The sequence below is a fragment of the Euprymna scolopes genome, chromosome 25 (genome assembly GCF_053919585.1).
Source record: "Euprymna scolopes isolate OS-2025 chromosome 25, ASM5391958v1, whole genome shotgun sequence".
Taxonomy (NCBI): domain Eukaryota; kingdom Metazoa; phylum Mollusca; class Cephalopoda; order Sepiida; family Sepiolidae; genus Euprymna; species Euprymna scolopes.
The window spans coordinates 48,803,106-48,823,308 of NC_136506.1; the positions used below are offsets into that span (position 1 = coordinate 48,803,106).

General features: G+C 32.1%; 1 protein-coding gene across 10 annotated transcripts in view; it reads right to left on the bottom strand.

Annotated features, from left to right (window-relative positions):
- Positions 1–8,070: 8,070 nt before the first annotated feature.
- The window catches only part of LOC145247343 (uncharacterized), a 96,975-nt gene continuing 84,842 nt past the window's right edge, over positions 8,071–20,203 (bottom strand). For 4 of the 10 annotated variants that reach the window (XM_080109009.1, XM_080109008.1, XM_080109007.1 and 1 more), the window contains 2 exons: positions 18,901–19,101; positions 8,071–8,943 (listed from right to left, as the gene is read on the bottom strand). In XM_080109009.1, coding sequence (XP_079965135.1) covers positions 8,536–8,943; positions 18,901–19,101 — 609 coding nt within the window. In that variant the 3' untranslated portion in view covers positions 8,071–8,535. The remainder of the gene's footprint in view (positions 8,944–18,900; positions 19,102–20,203) is intronic. The other 6 variants (XM_080109010.1, XM_080109013.1, XM_080109012.1 and 3 more) reach the window with 2 other exon arrangements.

Genomic DNA, 20,203 nt, shown 5'->3' on the forward strand with positions numbered 1-20,203 from the left:
CCGGGAAACCGTTCGACAGGATACTAATGGATTGCGTAGGACCCTTGCCGAAGACAAGGACAGGACATCAATATCTGTTAACATTAATGTGTGTTAACACAAGATTTCCGGAAGCAATACCACTGCGAAATATTTCTGCTAGAAAAATAATCGAGGAATTATTGAATTTCTTTACAAAGATGGGGATACCAGAGACTATACAGTCTGATCAAGGAACAAATTTCACGTCGAAAATATTCAAAAAAGTGACAGAAACGTTTAGAATTCAGCACGTTACATCGAGCGCTTATCATCCTCAATCGCAAGGAGCGCTGGAAAGATTTCATGCCACCATTAAGAGCATGCTGCGAGCACACTGTATAGAAAGGAAAAATGAATGGGACAAAGAGTTGCCGTTCGTATTGTTTGCCATAAGAGATGCTAAACAAGAATCCTTGGGGTATAGCCCTTTCGAATTGGTATATGGCAGAGAAATGAGAAACCCGATAAAAACCATTGGAGAAGAATGGGAAAATTCAGATAAATGGGCCGAACCCATAAGGGATTATGTTACGACGTTGCAAAATACTCTGGAAAGATGCCGAAATATTGCAGAAAATAATATGCTGAAAAATCAAACCAAAATGAAAGAATTATATGATCGGAAGGCTAAGGGGAGAGAATTCAAAAGAGGCGACAGGGTTATGGTTCTTGCACCCTCGGTTAAATCACCATTTGAAGCAAGATTTAATGGACTCCATATAATATTGGAGAAAGTCGACGACCAAAATTACAAAGTGAATATATCCGGAAAGAGGAACAGGGTACAGATATGTCACCTGAACCGGTTAAAAAAGTATTCAGAACGTAAGAATGACCCCGAACGTCCCATAGGGCAGGTCATTACTACAGAAGAAAGGGAAAAAGATGGAGATGATCGCTTTGAAATTAAGAACATCCCAATGAAATTAAATAATTCCATAATTATGGAAAATATCGATAGCAAGCTCAAACACCTGGCGGAGAAGGACAGAACTGAGTTAAAGGAAGCTATGCAGGAAGTACCTGGATTATTTTCGAATGTTCCCAGGCAAACAAATGTCATTGAACACAATGTGGAACTAACTTGCGAGAAACCGATAAGACTACATCCTTACCGAGTCAATCCGACGAAGCAGAAAACCATCCAGAAAGAGATTGAGTACATGCTAGAGAACCACATCATCGAACCAAGTTAGAGCGAATGGGCGTCCCCATGCGTCCTAGTGGATAAGCTGGATGGATCAGTCAGATTCTGTACAGACTATAGGAGGCTGAATGAGGTTACGAAAATAGATTCATACCCCATCCCTCGGATGGACGACTGCATTGATCAAATCGGCAACGCTAAATATATAACCAAGTGCGACTTACTTAAAGGGTACTGGTCAGTTCCTTTAACAGCAGAAGCAAAATTGAAATCTGCATTTGTAGTGCCAGGAGGAAAATATCACTATAATGTAATGCCGTTTGGGATGAGGAATTCCCAAGCCACCTTTACTCGATTAATGAATCGATGCCTGTCAGGAATTCCGAACGTAAGCGTCTATATCGACGACATCGTGATATACAGTGATGATTGGGAGAAACACCTAGACATCATCAAACGAGTATTCAAGAGGCTGAATGATGCGAGATTGACGATCAATCTAGAGAAGAGTGATTTCGGAAAGGCTGAAGTCAAGTATTTAGGATACAAGGTCGGATACGGAAATATCAGTCCGAGTGAAATAAAAATACTGAATATCAAGGAATATCCAAGACCTAAAACCGCAAAAGAAACCCGACGATTTCTAGGTATGACCGGTTATTACCGTAAATTATGTCGGAACTTTTCAAGTATTGCCACGCCTCTAACGGATCTCCTGAAGAAAAACAACAGATTCAAATGGACGGCAGAATGCCAAGAGGCTTTTGAGAAAATAAAGAAAATGCTTAGTGAAGAGCCCGTACTATTAGCCCCGAATTTTGATAAACCTTTCACTCTGCATACTGACGCTAGTGATATTGGGGTAGGAGCTGTATTATCACAGTTAGACGATAAAGGAAACTTGAGACCGATTAGCTACTTCTCAAAAAAGCTAAATAAACATCAAAAGAACTATTCCGTTATCGAGAAGGAAGCATTGGCGGTTATTCTTGCAATCGATAACTTTGAGATATACCTCACATCTGGGAAGGATCCAATTGAACTATATGTCGACCATGACCCAATCACATTTTTGAGCAAAATGCGAAACAAAAATAGACGACTGCAAAATTGGTTTTTAACTTTACAGGAATATCCTTTGAAAATAAAATATATCAAAGGAACAGAGAACAAAGTAGCAGACACGCTTTCGCGTTGTCAGGTGATATAAAATAGAAAAAAAAAAAAAAAAAAAAAGAGATGGTGAGACGAACAAATAAATTAGACGCAATCCAGAGACTGGATGTAAAAAAAAAATTTTCTGATAAAATTTTTTTTTCTTTTATGGAGGATGGTGTGACGGGCCTACGAAAAAAAAAAAGTAAACAAACCCATCGAGACGACACATTGACATGAGAGAGAGAGAGAGAGAGAGAGAGAGAGAGAGAGAGAGAGAGAGAGAACGTAGAGAACGAATATCAGCAGAAGAGGAGCAAGGGAGATAACTAAGGCGGAAAAAGAAGAAAAAAAAAGGAGAACAAAAAAACAGTCAGTTGCCGGGAAGATTGGAAATGGGATAGACATAGCGCACCACGTGCAAATTTAAAAAAAGGAGGAATCACCATTCTAACCCCATCAAGATAAAAAAAAAAGAAAAAAAAGAAAGATGAATACGAACCTGGAAAACCTAAGGTAAATATAGGTATTTTATTTTAACGCAGAAGGCGATACGACAAATATGAAAAAAGGAATTTTTCATAGCGGGGGTTTTAATTACGTAAAAAAAAAAAAAAGAGAGAGAGAAAGCAACCAATATGATTCTCGGAAGAGATCTAAAAAGTTTCACAGATATGTCCTCGTTTCTATGCGGGTGCACTATGAACAAAAAAATATAAAAAAAGAAAATGATTGATTATTATTTCAACATCAGTATATTGAATTGACATTTTAAATAAAAAAAAAATGATTGATTATTATTTCTACATCAGTATATTGAATTGACATTTTAAAATAAAAAAAAAATGATTGGTTATTATTTCTACATCAGTATATTGAATTGACATTTTAGAATATAAAAAAAGAAAAATGATTGGTTATTATTTCTACATCAGTATATTGAATTGACATTTTAAAATATAAAAAAAGAAAAATGATTGGTTATTATTTCTACATCAGTATATTGAATTGACATTTTAGAATATAAAAAAAGAAAAATGATTGGTTATTATTTCTACATCAGTATATTGAATTGACATTTTAGAATATAAAAAAAGAAAAATGATTGGTTATTATTTCTACATCAGTATATTGAATTGACATTTTAGAATATAAAAAAAGAAAAATGATTGGTTATTATTTCTACATCAGTATATTGAATTGACATTTTAGAATATAAAAAAAGAAAAATGATTGGTTATTATTTCCACATCAGTATATTGAATTGACATTTTAGAATATAAAAAAAGAAAAATGATTGGTTATTATTTCTACATCAGTATATTGAATTGACATTTTAGAATATAAAAAAAGAAAAATGATTGGTTATTATTTCCACATCAGTATATTGAATTGACATTTTAGAATATAAAAAAAGAAAAATGATTGGTTATTATTTCTACATCAGTATACTGAATTGACATTTTAGAATATAAAAAAAGAAAAATGATTGGTTATTATTTCCACATCAGTATATTGAATTGACATTTTAGAATATAAAAAAAGAAAAATGATTGGTTATTATTTCTACATCAGTATATTGAATTGACATTTTAAAATATAAAAAAAGAAAAATGATTGGTTATTATTTCTACATCAGTATATTGAATTGACATTTTAGAATATAAAAAAAGAAAAATGATTGGTTATTATTTCTACATCAGTATATTGAATTGACATTTTAGAATATAAAAAAAGAAAAATGATTGGTTATTATTTCCACATCAGTATATTGAATCGACATTTTAGAATATAAAAAAAGAAAAATGATTGGTTATTATTTCTACATCAGTATATTGAATTGACATTTTAGAATATAAAAAAAGAAAAATGATTGGTTATTATTTCTACATCAGTATATTGAATTGACATTTTAGAATATAAAAAAAGAAAAATGATTATTATTTCTACATCAGTATATTGAATTGACATTTTAGAATATAAAAAAAAAATGATTGATTATTATTTCTACATCAGTATATTGAATTGACATTTTAAAATATAAAAAAAGAAAAATGATTGATTATTATTTCTACATCAGTATATTGAATTGACATTTTAAAATATAAAAAAAGAAAAATGATTGGTTATTATTTCTACATCAGTATATTGAATTGACATTTTAGAATATAAAAAAAGAAAAATGATTGATTATTATTTCTACATCAGTATATTGAATTGACATTTTAGAATATAAAAAAAAAATGATTGATTATTATTTCTACATCAGTATATTGAATTGACATTTTAAAATATAAAAAAAAAAATGATTGATTATTATTTCTACATCAGTATATTGAATTGACGTTTTAAAATATAAAAAAAAAAAATGATTGATTATTATTTCTACATCAGTATATTGAATTGACATTTTAAAATATAAAAAAAAAAAAAATGATTGATTATTATTTCTACATCAGTATATTGAATTGACATTTTAAAATATAAAAAAAGAAGAAAAGGAATCAAATTCCGAGTTAATGTGCGAATGATTGGTTATTATTTCAACAGATATATATATTCAATTGGCATACATATATATAATGAGCAAATGTGACATTCCATTTTTTTTATTATAAAAAAAAAACAACCAAGAGAATCTCCCCCTCCAGATATTTCTGTATTTAGTAATAAAAGAGTCGCGTGTTGTGCACCCGTGATTTTTGGAATTGAAACATAATCCGCTGTTTTTTTTTTTTTTTTACCTTTTTCTTCTCTTTGTTATTTGATGTATATAAAATATCACAAGGGAAACATTATCCCATCTAACCTCAGCGCGCTTTGGATTCTAGAAGGGAGAACCATAGCTTAGCGCATTCGCTGATCGGTCCTTCCCGAGTTCGTATGTATCAAGTATATACATACCCAGCAGCGAATGTCACACCTGTAATTCACCCTTGGCTGTCTGTCCATCCGTTCGTCTGTCCGCACTTTTCTCAATAACTATGCCTTGGAACTGTTTAAAAATTTTGCACAAACATTAAACATTACATGAGTAAAAAAGTAACAGATTGTTCCCCTACTGGTACCTTTCAGGTCAAAATAACTAAAATTGATACTTTTATGCTTATTAAAAAAAAAAAAAAAAATTGATGCCTTGGATTTTTATAAAACTTTCTGAACAGTTGTAACTGATTTCTGTATAATTTTGTTTGTCTATACTTTGCGATAACACTTGGGTGTACCCAGGGGCTCTTTTACGGCTAATAAAAACACTCCATTTTTGGGACTATTTTACCATATTTGTCCAAAATTTTCTGTGTATGTCTACTTAGCAGTTTTGCATGGTGCTGAACTCAAATTTAAATATATTAAGGCCTTGGGGCTAAATGGGGGAGGGGGGGATGATGGATTAGTCATTTCTTTTTTTTTGCATGGTGCAGAACTCAAATTTACATACGTTAAGGCCTAAATCTGCACTGTTTGTTCATTTTCATGAGGATTTGACATCCCCTGGGGCCTTGTAATCATTTTTTTTTTATGCTTTGTTCACTGTGCACTCATGGGGGAGCTTCACTTGTTTATAATTCGAAAGCACCTCACAAATCAATATTAACCCTGGTCTCCTAATTTCAGAGCTCATCCTTTTATAGCATTTTTTTTCTTAATTAAATTTTCATCATTCTCTAATTTAATCCGTTCAAAAGAAATAACTTTAAAACTATAGATTTACTAGCAGGTCACCCGACGTTGCCTGGTTGTAAAATATGCATAATATATTTTAATAACTGCAGATTTCTCATAAACAGAAATACCAGGTGTATTAAATGTAACTTCAAATTCCTTTAAAAAAAAAAAAACGGAAATAAACTGAGACATGTACATGCAAGTATTAATAGTTCATTTGTAAATAAAAAAATATTTGAGCTGAGATTGAAATCAAAACCTAAAGTCAGTGAGTCAAATATAATAACCATTAGACAAGCTTACTACGATCTTTATAAACACTTTTATAGATATAGATTGGGTTGGAAACTAAGTTACTGACATTTTCTTTCTAATTTTCATTTAGACTTGATAAAAAAAAAAATGAAGTATTATATGTTTCCCTTGATTACAATTTATTCCCAATTTTCAGTAAGATTTTTAAAATGTTATTGGGAGAAATATATGTATATAAAAAAAAAAAATAAATGGTGTTAAAAATGTTTATTTTTTATTATTTGACATTTTAATGACCTGAAATGAAACAGAAACTCAATTAACTCAACAGGATTTGAATATTCTGTGTTTAAGAGTCTCACAATGAACAAATCTCTAATCACTCTTGGCATTTTCGTTCTCTCTGCATCCACCATTGTTTGTATCTGGTATTAAGATTTTGTTAATCTGCAGAGTTTCAAAGAAATGTGTTCTTCTCATCAGAGGAAAGATATTAGCAAATGTATATCATAGCAAAGCTATGAATTTGCTGGTACTGGCATAAATTGAAACTACATTATATGAAAACTAGTCATATATGCCAAAAAAGTTTTAGTGCAAAATGAAATAAGGTTTCCATTTCCTTTACACATTTTATGAACTTAAACATTTTGCATTTTTGACTAGTTTTCATATAATGCAGTTTCAGTTCATGCAAGTACCAGCAAATTTATAGCTTTGCTACAATATTCTTTACAAATATCTTTCTTCACAGATTAAGGAAACTTCGCAGATTAAGGAAATCTTAATACTTTTTATCTGAGTATCCTGTCGAACAATAAATTCTTGTAAATTATAAATTACAGCCTTAAACTGAGTTCTTCTAAGACAACTGCGATTTCCTATTTTTATTGTACTGAGCTTTTTTATTTAGTTGGGATTATTATATAAATATTAATATTTACTTTTAGTTTACAGAAGCTTATGCATTGTAAACTTAATGTTTACGTCTTGGTTTTATATTATACTAGCGAGGGGTACCCGGCGTTGCACGGGTGTTTTTCGGGGTATGTGAAAAACCCCCGAAAATGTGAAAAAAAAACGAAGCCTTCACGACACGCAGTTGGAAAATAGTAAAGTGTTTAAAAAAAATAAAACAGGTGCGTGTTTTTGATTGACGTGACGGCGATAGGTATTCAGCAGTTATTTTGTGCGGGACAGTTTTGAATGAGGTGAATAAATCGGTTTGTTTGTTTTTGAAAATCCGCTCCCTGTTTATTAGGAGGAGCGAAATGAAAGCTACAGTCTGATATGACGAAGTCGACATTGAACAATCGTTACTTAGCTCTCTTGAGACAACTGGCTTTGGGTCGAGTTTCGCTTTTTTTTATACCGAAAACCGAATATAACGCGTGTCGATGCAGGAAATGTGGAATAATTAACGTTTGAAAGTCAATAAAATTAAATAGACAAGCGAGCTCCGTGGGTAACTCTGAGATATTACAATTAAGAAGTTGTGAACTGAGCAAGCGCTTTTCTGAAAGAAGCTTTTTGTGGACATCGGAGAAAAGCGTACATACATACACACATGCATTTTCGCTTATATATATATATATATATATATATATATATATATATATATATATATATATATATATATATATATATATATACACACACACATACAAAATGTTAAATGATCTTCTTACAAGATAATTTGACAAGTATAAGTATGTTTTTTTTTTTATTAAACTATTTTATACCACTCCTCAACATTTATAAAAACAAATAAAAACACTTAAAATTGACAAGGAATTAAAACTGAAATTAAATACAACACATATTCCTCAAGTTAAATGTTTTTAATCATCTTAGCTTTCCAAGTTAAAAAAAAAGTACAATCAGTTCGACTTGTTCACTAAACATGAAGTGGATGAAGGTGATTTAAAAGAAAATAACTGCATTTCTTTATGTGAGAAACTGCTGATGCCATTAACTAGAAGAAAATCTAGTTGAAAAAAGAAAGACCAATTAAAAGTGTTTCTAAAGTTCTGTGGCAATACTCATGGGCAGACCTTTTTCCTTTCCCATTTTTCACCAAACAAAGAAGCCCAAGCATCAGTCAATGGTCCTCTCAAGATTTTCTTTCTCCACAAAAAGGGGAGAAATCTGTTTCAAGTGCCAGCATCAGGAATATTTATACTCAGCAATATCAGAAAAGCCAACAGAAACAATGGCAATGCATGGACAGTTGTCCTAGATTTGTGGACATTATTGGAACCTTAGAAGGAAAAAAAGAGAAAGTGGCCGACTCAATCCCCTTCCACTGCCTTGCCTTCATCCACCACATTATTTGAAGGCATTTCCACATGAGCAGAATTATTTGGAGACGATCCATCAAGACCACTTCCATTGCTTTTCCGACTGACAGACTTCTCATTGTTGCCCTTAGTAGCCAACGGACATTTCTCTACACTACTGGCTTTATCCAACTTTCCTTTTTCATTGCTGCCTTTGCCTTTATCATGAGACGTATTCCGTTCACGACGATCCAGACTCATCTTCTCTAATGAACAGCCTGCCTTTCCATCATTAGAATTCAGTTTATCCGCACTTGCCGCATTGCCATTCTTGTCATGCTGCTGCAGTCGGGCAGTTTCTGACTGTTGTCTTCTTTCTAATGCTTTACGAGGATCATACAGTGGACGTTCAGGGCGTTCCTGAAAGGTATAAAAGGAATTTGCAAATAAAAATGATGTTGCTAAGTCACAAGAAATAAATGAGACATCAAAGGGAAGAACTGAAAAGACCACAAAGATTTAGTATGAAGTACACAAAGAAGAGGGAATTAGTTTTGTTTATTAGAGCTGAAAAGAGATCATTAAAAAAAAAAAAATCGCTCACTAATTATTACAAATAAAATGAAAAAAAAGACATTAAGAAAAAATTTTACTAAAGTGAATGACACAAGAAGCACATCATGCGGCATAGCAACAAGACAAAAAAATAAAAAAAATGCAAGTTTTGAAATCAGTGTCAAATTAAACGCATGTAAATATGTATTGTCTTAAATTAAAAGAGAGAAATAATCTGTAATAGGATAGATAAAAAATTCTGCAGGAGATGAAAAATAATTATTTGAGTGAAAAATTTTTGGAAACAAATTCAAATATGCAGTCGTTTCATTATAGATAAAAGTTTGGATTGAAACGAATCTACACTTGGATGCAACTAAAGCTTTGTTGATAATGTGTTCTCTAGTGCTTTTACTCTTGCTGTTAACCATGATTTTACAAGAACTTTGCACAATAATAACACAACTCCTGTAATATACTTCGATAGAATTGTACCATAAACTTAATGTCTTCTGATGACATCTTTCAACTTCCTGCTTATTCTCTCTTTTCTTTTCAATCATGAATGCAACATGTTCTTCTCAAACTATTTAGAGTTCCTAAATTATACACTTGTTTGGTGCTGTCAGAATGCACCATTTTCTAATGTGAATATGTCTACATTTTATTATTATTATTTTTTTTTTTCTTATCAGTTTGTTCAATTTGGGGATGGGGAATCCTACTGGATGCCAAACATTCACCCACTATCTCATATATTCCAACAAAGATATCTTTATAAAATTCTAACCTTTCCTTTAAGTGGAATTGTTTAAATCTCTCTTTCACTTAGTTCATCAGGTATATTCGCAAGATAGTTTTTCACATTTTTTTTCATGAGTTCAGTATCTCCTATAATTACTGAAATGATGGAGGCCTTCACAAAATTATAGTTTCTTTTCATGTCATACAAAACACGTTTGATATTTCCCCATCTTTTCCCTCTCAGCTCTGTTCAATCCAGCATCATTTGGGACACCAACTTCCACTAAGGTTGCTTCTTTCTCCTTGTTCTACATCACTGTCAGATTTAATAGCTCCGTTTTCAAGGTAGCTGTAAGAACAGCATAGTCATAATGGATGGTGTATGACTTATTTCCAACTGTTCTTTCTCGTATATGTTCCCAGGGTTTACTGTTGCATCTGATATTCTACATTCCAGCTACAGGGTTACTGTGTGATGTCATCCAGTGGAGATATCACACAGTAGCCATCTCCCAACAGAACCTAACAGCTAAATGTCAGATGGCTCATAACCCACACCTGCTGTCACTACTGAGTTCACTCATCCTTTCAAAAGCATTGGTTATCAAGCCCTGATCCCAGGCAGCCACTAATATCCTCAGCGGACAGACCCCGCCTAAACCAGTCCACAGAAACCTCCTCATCCCTATAGTCTTGAATGAATCCACCCAGCAGTATGAAGTTCATTGTAATTGAAGAAACAAGATTAAATAATTCTTAAAACTTTTAACAGGCTAAAAATATATATCATTTATTTTCTCAAAAAATACATATTCTATGAGAAATAAAGGAAATTAGTGCAGAGGAAATAATAGACAACACTTAAAAAGAAGCATGCAGCGAGGGGTAAAATTTTTTCTTGCAGCCGAGTGTGTGGGGGTCAGAGCCTTTTACTCTCATTAAACAGGAGTCTTAAAATATATGAGGTTGCAAATAATGCAAGCTATTTACACTTGATTTTCTACATTGGTTACAAATGTAGACAATATTAAAATAAAAACACAATCTTATTGACAGATTGATGAAATGTAAAAAAAAAAAAAAAAATAGAATCAGATTAACATAAATAGAATTTCAAAAACGAACATGGAATAAAAACAGAAAAAAAAATGAATATGAAGATAAAAAGCCTATCTCTTCCCAAAGTTAATTGCTAAGAGTATTTACTGCAAAAGCAATTAAACAAGGTGCACGAAAAGGAGACAATATGTGAAGGCAGAACAAGTGTTTAGGCATAAAAACTATAAAGAAAATTGTATTTTATATTAAGCGGACTGAAGCTGGAAAAGCATGAGTTACCATTTTTATGAGCAAATGATTGTGCTGAGTCGCTTGCAAGACACATGTTATTTACAAGAATATCTAAACAGAGGTTAGTGATTACACCAAACTAAGCTACAACTTCAAGATTACTTTGACAATTCACGATATCAATGTCATTTATAGAATGGAATTTATAATTGAAATTAAATAAGAATTTAAAAAAAGATTTTTTAGGGATTTTTTTTGGATAAAACCCTACCTATCACAGAAATGAAATTATATTCAAAACACCATAAAAATCCAATAAGAAATTAAGATACTTAGGAGTCCAACAACTGAAGTCACCTAAACCAAACTAGAATTAGAAGTTTTCATTCTGTAATATTTTTTTTGCTACCTTAAAGAATTTTCAAAATAATGTAACATTTGTAAATTTAAAAGAAAATCAATTTTACATGTAAACAATCATGTAAAACATGCATATATATTCTCTTGAAATCTTTCCTAATATATATAAACAATACATATGAACCTTATATAAAAACAGTACCAATCCTTTATATATACATCCTTTATCCAACCATTCAAAACATATCATTAACCACATCCCCAAATTTATTGAAAATAGAATTAGTACAAATTTATCAAAATGGGAAATTTTCAATAAACACAAACCCCTTTTTAAAGCAGCTCTAAAAGTTAGTGATACCACCATCAATTATATTGACCCCGCTCCCAACAATAAAAAACACAGATCTAGGAAAATTATTTCGTTCAACCCTCCTTTTAATATAATGATTAAAAATAAACTGGGGAAAAAGTTCAAGTTAGTTAACATACACTTCCCCCCCCAAATAACATATTACATAAAATCTTTAATAGAAACACTATAAAACTCAGCTACAGTTGCAGTGATAACCTAGAAAGAATAATTAAAAAACATAATAGAATACTTAATAACAACAACAATAATTACAATAATATCAGTAACACAAAAAACTGCAACTGCACAAATAAATCAGATTGTCCACTCGAACAATGCCTACAGATTGAAATTGTATATAAAGCCACTATTGCCCCAATAGAAAACCTACATGATAAAAAATACTACATCGGACTTGCTGAAATGTCTATTAAAGAACATTTTAGAGTCCACAAATGCTCCTCCAATAACCTCAACAAAACTTCATTAACTACCCACTACTTAAACCTGATTCAAAATAATCTCACACCCACCATTAAATGGGAAATTCTCAAAAAATCTAATACATGTAAATCTTTATATTCCCCTTGCTTACTTTGCTTACATGAACTTTTATTACTAACTTTAAGGATAGAGATAGATTATTAAACATTAGAAATGAAAGGTTTGTAGACATTACAAATCCCACCTTCTTAGCAACTTCACACCCGACTGAAGTTCATATGATACTAACCTCCTTAACCTAAACAATTGCACACTCTTAACACTATTAAAAACCCATTGAAACTCACAACTATTACATTAAATACTATTTTATTTTATTACTTTCCAAGAAGATTACCATAATTCTTAATTATCTATTTTACTCCTTTGGGATTATTTCATCCTCCTTATACCTTTAATTACCACACTTTTTATTAACTGAAAAATTCTTAGAAAATGTAATTACGGTCAACCTTCAAATTCCCCATCCTTTATATCTATGCATAATATTCTTCATTAAGAATTCCAAGCTTTTAAAAATAAAATTACTAAACCTATGTAGTTAAAACTTTAAATGTCTGAAACTACTACAAAATCCCACTATCCTAAAAATTCCACACTCTTCAACATTCATCCCCTAATCTTTTCTTAACACTGCCCTGTAATCTAAGACTCCAGTTCCCAACCATTTTCACAGTCTCATAATTGTAGACTAACCCAACACTGCTTTATAGCACCTACTTTATTTTTCCAAACAACTCATTTATTCTTATTTTATTCATTTTCCTTTCTTCCCTAAACTCAACTCCAATTCTAAAATGTACCCAACAGAATCTATAACTAACTAGCAGTTGCTCGGGACCGTATAAGATCAATTTTGAACATACCTGTTATTCTTAGGATAGAGGAATTTTTGAGGTCAATGTATCATTTGCCATCTTGAACAAAAGAATATTTTACCTATCCTAGGACGGGTATTATATGCCTGAGATAAATGTACATTCCCTAAAACATGAAATTTACAGCACATATATGGATAAAAATTTCCTTGCCTAGAGCGGGTAATGTACAATACATATTTAAAATAATTTACATAATTTTCTGTTGTGCAAACTTTTCTGTATGTCACAGGTAAGAGTTTTTGTTTTTACATCAGAGTGCTATAGTGAAGAAGAACCTTATTTCTCATTTAAAAGTCATACTATCTGAATATATTACATGATTTTTGGTTTTAATAACTTTTATGCACGTCACAGGTAAGATTTTCTGTTTTTTCATATGAGTACTATACTTTTTTTTTTTTACATGGAGGTCACCACTTATCAAGGCCCAAAGGCCACTCAGGGATAAGGGTTATTGCGTGTACAGTAATCAATGACATAGTATTGTAGTAATCATTAGTATTGGGGGTTTTGATAGAGTGTTTTACTTAAGGGGGCGGTTTGTCAGGAGTTTGTTTATGTTGGACTTGAAGACGTCCAAGTTGTAGTTAGGTGGGAAACAGGCAAGCGGCAGAGAGTTCCACTGGCATGCAGTTCTAAGAAAGAAGCTTTGCTCATGGAATCTACATTTGGATTTAGGAGTGGGGAAAATTATTGACAGTAGTTTCATTCAGACGGGTGTTTTTCGTCAAAGATTGGTAAGGGGGGATGAGGGATTGAAACTCAGACGAGCAACTGCCATGGAAATAACGATAAAACAAAGACAGGCTCGCAACGTCTCTTCTCTGGGAGAGAGGTTGCAGGGAAGAGAAAATGGCATCCCCCACTAAACCACAAAGTCTATTTTGTACTCTGTCAAGGCAGGATAGGCTGTTTTTAGCAGCTCCTGCACAGATGTGGCAGCAGTACTCCATCCTTGGACGTACTTGACTTTTATACTGATAGAGAATTGCATCACTAGTGAGATATCTTCTGGAGTGGTAGAAGGATCCCACCGTTTTCCCAGCGTCCCTGGCAACAGATTTGATGTACGTGTTCCATTTTAGATCAGGAGTAAAGGTCAAACCCAGAAGCTTGTCAAAACATGGAGCCTCCCCAAGATAAGAGCCATCCATTTCAATTGATGCCAGATGGGGATCAGAGCGTTGATGATGTAAAGATAGAAGTTTGGTTTTGGATGCATTAAAAGTGACCAGCCACCTCTTCCCCCATTGTACCATGCACTCAAGATCAGAGGAGAGAGAATTAGAGAGAGCTTTGTCATTTACGGCGTTTGATGTGTTGCCATAGATGGTCGTGTCATCAGCATAGATGTCAACAAATGATTTAAGTATGTGTTTTGGGAGATCATTGATGTAGATCAGGAAGAGAGTTGGGCCCAGGATGGACCCCTGGGGGACTCCAGCATTAATACTGTGGGCCTCTGATTTCTGCCCATCAACCACTACTCTTATGAGCCTATCAGAGAGAAATGGTTTAATGATTGAGAAAACATTTCCAGTAATACCGTAGCTAGAAATCTTGTGAAGTAGGCCCTTATGCCATACCTTATGGAAGGCCTTCGATATGTCAAAAGCAATTGCCCTGGAAAGGAAACCTTTGTCAAGAGATTCACTAATCCTATGTGATATAACCATTAGCACATCTGCTGTAGATCTTGCAGAGTGGAAACCATATTGCATGTCACTAAGAAGGTTGTTTCTGTTGAGGTTGTTGACTACTTCTTTATTAAAATTATACTGCACAAGTACCTTATTTCTTGGGTAGGATAATGTACAAGTATGTCATTTCTAAGATATAAATGAAACTACTCTATAATATTACATAATTTTCTGTTGTGCTAACTTTTCTGTGTGTCACAGGTGGGAGTTTGTTTGTTAAAGAAGCATCTTATTTCTTATAGAAATGTCATACTACTCGAATATATTACATGTTTTTCGGTTTTGATTACTTTTATATAAGTCACAAGTAAAATTTTGTTTGTTTTTCACATGGGTACTACACTGTACAAGTACCTTATTTCTTGTGTAAGATACTGTACAAGTACCTTTTCCTAATTTATAAATGAAAGAACTTTTATGAAATTTTCTGTTGTGCTAAATGTTTTGTACATCAGGGGGTAAGAATTTTTTTTTTTTATCTGGGTGCTATAATGAAGAAGTACATTAGTTTTTAGATGTAAGTTATACTAGTCGAATATTTAATGGGATTTACAGTTTTAATAACTTATGTATGTCACAGGTAAGATATTCTTTGTTTTTTCATGTGAGTACTATACTGCAGAAGTACCTTATTTTTTGGGTAGGATAATGTACAAGTATCTTATTTCTAATATAAAGATGAAACTACTTGATGATTTTACATAAGGTTTTCATATGAGTACTATACTGTCAAATTCATTATTACTTGGATAGAATTCCTTGTACACATAAATACATTAACAAAGTAAGTGAACATTGTATGTGATTTTTGGAATATGACATCTATAGACATATACAAACATATACATTACATATAATTCATAATGACCAGTTAATTAGTTTTGGAGTTGATCCAAGACACAAAAAGATATAATCATATCCACATAATTAAAATTCATAATGATCGGTTAATTAGTTTTGGAGTGAATCCAATGCACAGAAATATATAATCATATACACATCATTAAAATTAATAATGATCGGTTCATTAATTTAGGAGCGAATCAAATACATACAAATATACAGACATATACACATAATTAAAATTCATAATGATCAGTAAAATAGTTTAGGAATTAATTCAATACAAAATTCCATTACTAGATCTATTTACGTGATTATTGGAATGTAACAAACAAGCCGATATATAATATATCCAATATATTTGGAATATGACATTTTTGTTATATACAGCAAAAACATTTTTCCATATTTTTTTTTTATATAAAAGTGTTCTTTTATAATTATTACGTAACATTTAAAAGTCCAGAATATCAGAATGTAATAAAAAAAAAAAAAAAAAAGAAAGAAATGGTGGAGTTCGGACCCACAACACTGGTGTTAGTAATCGATGATGCTACGCACTGCACCAAACAGACAACTGCTTTCATACACGTGAAAATTTAATAAATAAATAAATCTCTCATAGACAATTGCTAACTTTATTTTTAACTCTATTTCCAATTTGAGACACTTGCAGGTTTTTAATTTAATTTATACTAGCATTTCAGCCTGGCGTTGCTCGGGTGTTTGGATGTGTATGTTGAGCAAAAAAAAAAAAAAGAAGTGGTAGTAGGAAGGCAGGCTCAAACCCGTACCGCAAAGGAGGAAAAGAATGGGGTAAAACCTAACGTTTATGCTGTTACGACCACTGCCAAACCGGAAGCGACATTTTTTAAAATTAAGGCTAGACAATCTAAAGGAGAGGATAACTTTCAAAAATATCGGGGAAAAAAGTGACCCCACCCCCCTGTAGAAAAGTGCCTAGTTGAAGGGGAAGATAATGATGTTTTTAGCCAATTATTTGATATTTGTCGTATGAAAGGTCGAACTTTAAAACGATACTGATCTTGCTAAAATTTGTCGCCTCTATTGAAAATTCAAGGCAGACATGCAAACAGACATACATACATACATTTATATATTGGTAACTACAAATTTTCGACCCAAACTGATGAAAAAGCTTGCCCTATCTCTGAATACCCTTTATGTAAAATTTCAAATATTTAGACCAGACATTGTCTAAGTAATTTGGAAGAGACCGCAGAAGTCAATTTTTTAAAAAAACTTTGACCCCTATTATGACCCTTTAAAATTTATTGTTTTGGGCTCAAATCAAGTTAGATCCATGTCCAAGGAATCTATATCAAAAAGTTCAAGTGCGTAGACCCAAAATTGTCGAAGGAGTTTGGTAGAGTTCTCAAAGGTCAAAATGTTGAACTTTAACCCCTTAATAGCCAAATTTCTGGTCAAAAACATATCACATCGATTTTCCCAAATTCCAGTAGCCTGTATATCAAATTTCGAGTCTGTAGACTAAAAATTGACAGAGTTATTGCGTATGGAAATGTACACAGACACGTTCACTTTTATATACATAGATTTTTTTTTTTTGATTTTTCCCCCTCTTTTCTTTTACCTTCTCTCCTTTCTCTTTGGTTTTTAATATCTATATGTAATCAACAAAAAAAACATATCTTTCCTTTTTATTTTCATTTTAACTTGAATCATCTGACGATATGGACGGATAATATTTTTTCCTATTGCAACATTTTTTCATGAATTAAGTGAATACACTTCAGGTTAAATAAAAACATTTGGCTCTACTAACATATTGAGCAGTCTGGATCCTTGTATTTTTACCACATATAAGTCTTAATATATATAATATACTACAAGACACATGTCTTTACAAAATTGAAGAACCCAAGAATATTACTAATTTTAAATGTTTTGAACATCCTAAAATATTTAAATTGTTGTCCAGATTCAAATTTCTATAAATTATGTAGAAAATCAAAAGCAAAAAACAAAAGTAAAAAACTTTGCTTAATACTATAATTGTAAATGACCTGCTTCATTTTTAGAAAAAAATAATATCACCCAATCAGGGTTTGAACTTACAACCCCCATCTCTAAATGCTGCACTCAAAACAATTTGTCGAACATGGCAATTGAATGTTTTAAGATACTTGTTTATTTTTTTTATTTATTTTTTGAAAGGTAGGTTAAATCCCCTTTAGTCTTGGTAGGCAATCACCTAAAGATGGCATATTTATAAAAAAAAAACACTGGCGCTCATCATCTCACTGGGTTGGCATCATGAAGGACATTCTGCTTAGAAAATTTTTTTTACTCCAACTAAAGAGATGACTTTGCTTCAAAAAACTGTTGCATTTCAGGTTATGTAGTTTGGATAATGATCTGATCAGAGATAGGTTAGTTAGGAAATACATTTCTAAAAGCTATCCAAAACATGCCAGCAGAGTTAAACCAAGCATGATGGTTATGATGATGAATTCTAGTTGAAAGTATGCTCAAATACAAAGTGATTGTGTGTTTCACATATTAAATGAACACTAGTAATAACGTTCTTATGTGTTGAAGATAAATATTTTTTTACTCATTTTAAGAATGAAGTCTATGAAATTTGTTTAAGCTAAGCAATTATTAAAGAAAGTATTCTTAATGCATATCTTTTAAACTAGAAAAATGTGATAGACTATCACTATAATGAGCATCTGTAGCATTATGAACTGGTTAAATGAAATATACATACTTACTAAAAACACAAATCTGTTGTAATTGGTAGCTGCTGTAGTAGATGTTAATGAGGGAGTAAAAACACCTGAAAAGTTTCTCTCATAACAAAAAACAAAATGAAATATCAATTCAGACTAAAGCAATTAAATATGGTTGAAAATTAAATTTCCTCATAAAAGCTAATTTAGAGAGAAAATGAATGATGAAACAGGTTATTTTTTAGGTAGCCATTATTTATTAATTCATGAAGTGGGGGAAAGAATCATTTTACTTGATATATGAGAACATAATACTGAAGGTAATCATTAAATAACTAATGCTAAATAGACGCGAGGAAAAAAATATCTCATTAAGTTGATTGATTAAAGAACTATTACAACTAATGCGTTTCAGATTAGAGAATTACCTTCCTTTTCCTGGAATCTTGCCTTTCTGGTTTTCCAGAATAGCTTTTGGGCTCCCTTTTATAATCGGGCTCTTCCCGAGTGACATCACTATCAAGGTGGCAGCCCTGGCTCTGAGCAACAACAGCAGCATCAAATGAACCAGGAGATGGCCCCTGACCAACACCACTCTCTGATGAAGAGAAAGAGCAGCAGACTTCCACCTAGAGAGGACAACGACACAGTCACGCCAATAACCACAACGACAACCACAGGTGAAGAAGTACAAAAAGGAGGAGGTGGAAAAAAATTAAAGCAGACAGGCAGGGGTGAAAAATAAAAAAGAAAAAGAAAAAAATATTTAAAAAAAATTACATGTACATGCCTACAAGCCAAGAATATATGATGTTAAAACTGTACTACACATGATTGTGTAAAACTCAGGTTCACCTAAGGATTTTCTTTTTCTGAAGCACTTTTTTTTTGTTACAGAAAATTAAGCCTTTTTGAAGTGTTTTAATCATGAAAGATTATTTGTCTTTATTCTACAGAAACTTTGTACACCTTGTTATCTTGTTAACCCCATGCATAATGGATGACATCACAAAGACATGACATTATATATTAAAAGTAAAGGTTGAAAATATTAAGGTTTTTTATGACCACATAAATGCTGAAGTAACAAATTAGATGACCTGTGGCTCAAAGTAGAGTTATTGTATATATAAAACGAGACAAACCCTCCAGACATGGAAGGTCTAGAATATTAGTAAAGCTCTCTGGATCTTGTTATTTTCCTTATTTGTTCGCATGCAGACTGGTTTACATCATTTAGTGCATAGTTATCCCACTAACGTTTACAAGTCACCTCATATATTAAAAGTCTGCATATAAGTTTGATTGAAAGCAGCAGTAACTGCTAACTACTGATCTATAATGAGCATTAAAAGTTGATGGCATGGCTTTGCGATAATGTTCTATATTTAAAAAGGAGCATTTTTGTGTGAAGAGTTGCTTTTGTACTACACATATAGGACATGATCCCAAAGTTATGCCATTGTTTGTTTCCAAACATTCCATATAATATGTATGTGAACATTTCTTGAAAAGGCAAAAGCAGCCATAACTTGAAATTCAACAAGAAATATTGATTTAATAGATCAAAAGGTGTAGAAGTTGTTTGTTATCTTACTTGCTACAGTGGGCACTTCATGATTATCAGGAAAGAAATATATATACACACACATACAATTAAAAATAAATGACATAAAAAAGAAGTTATAATTATACATGTATGGATGTCTACTCGGGTCAATATTTATCATA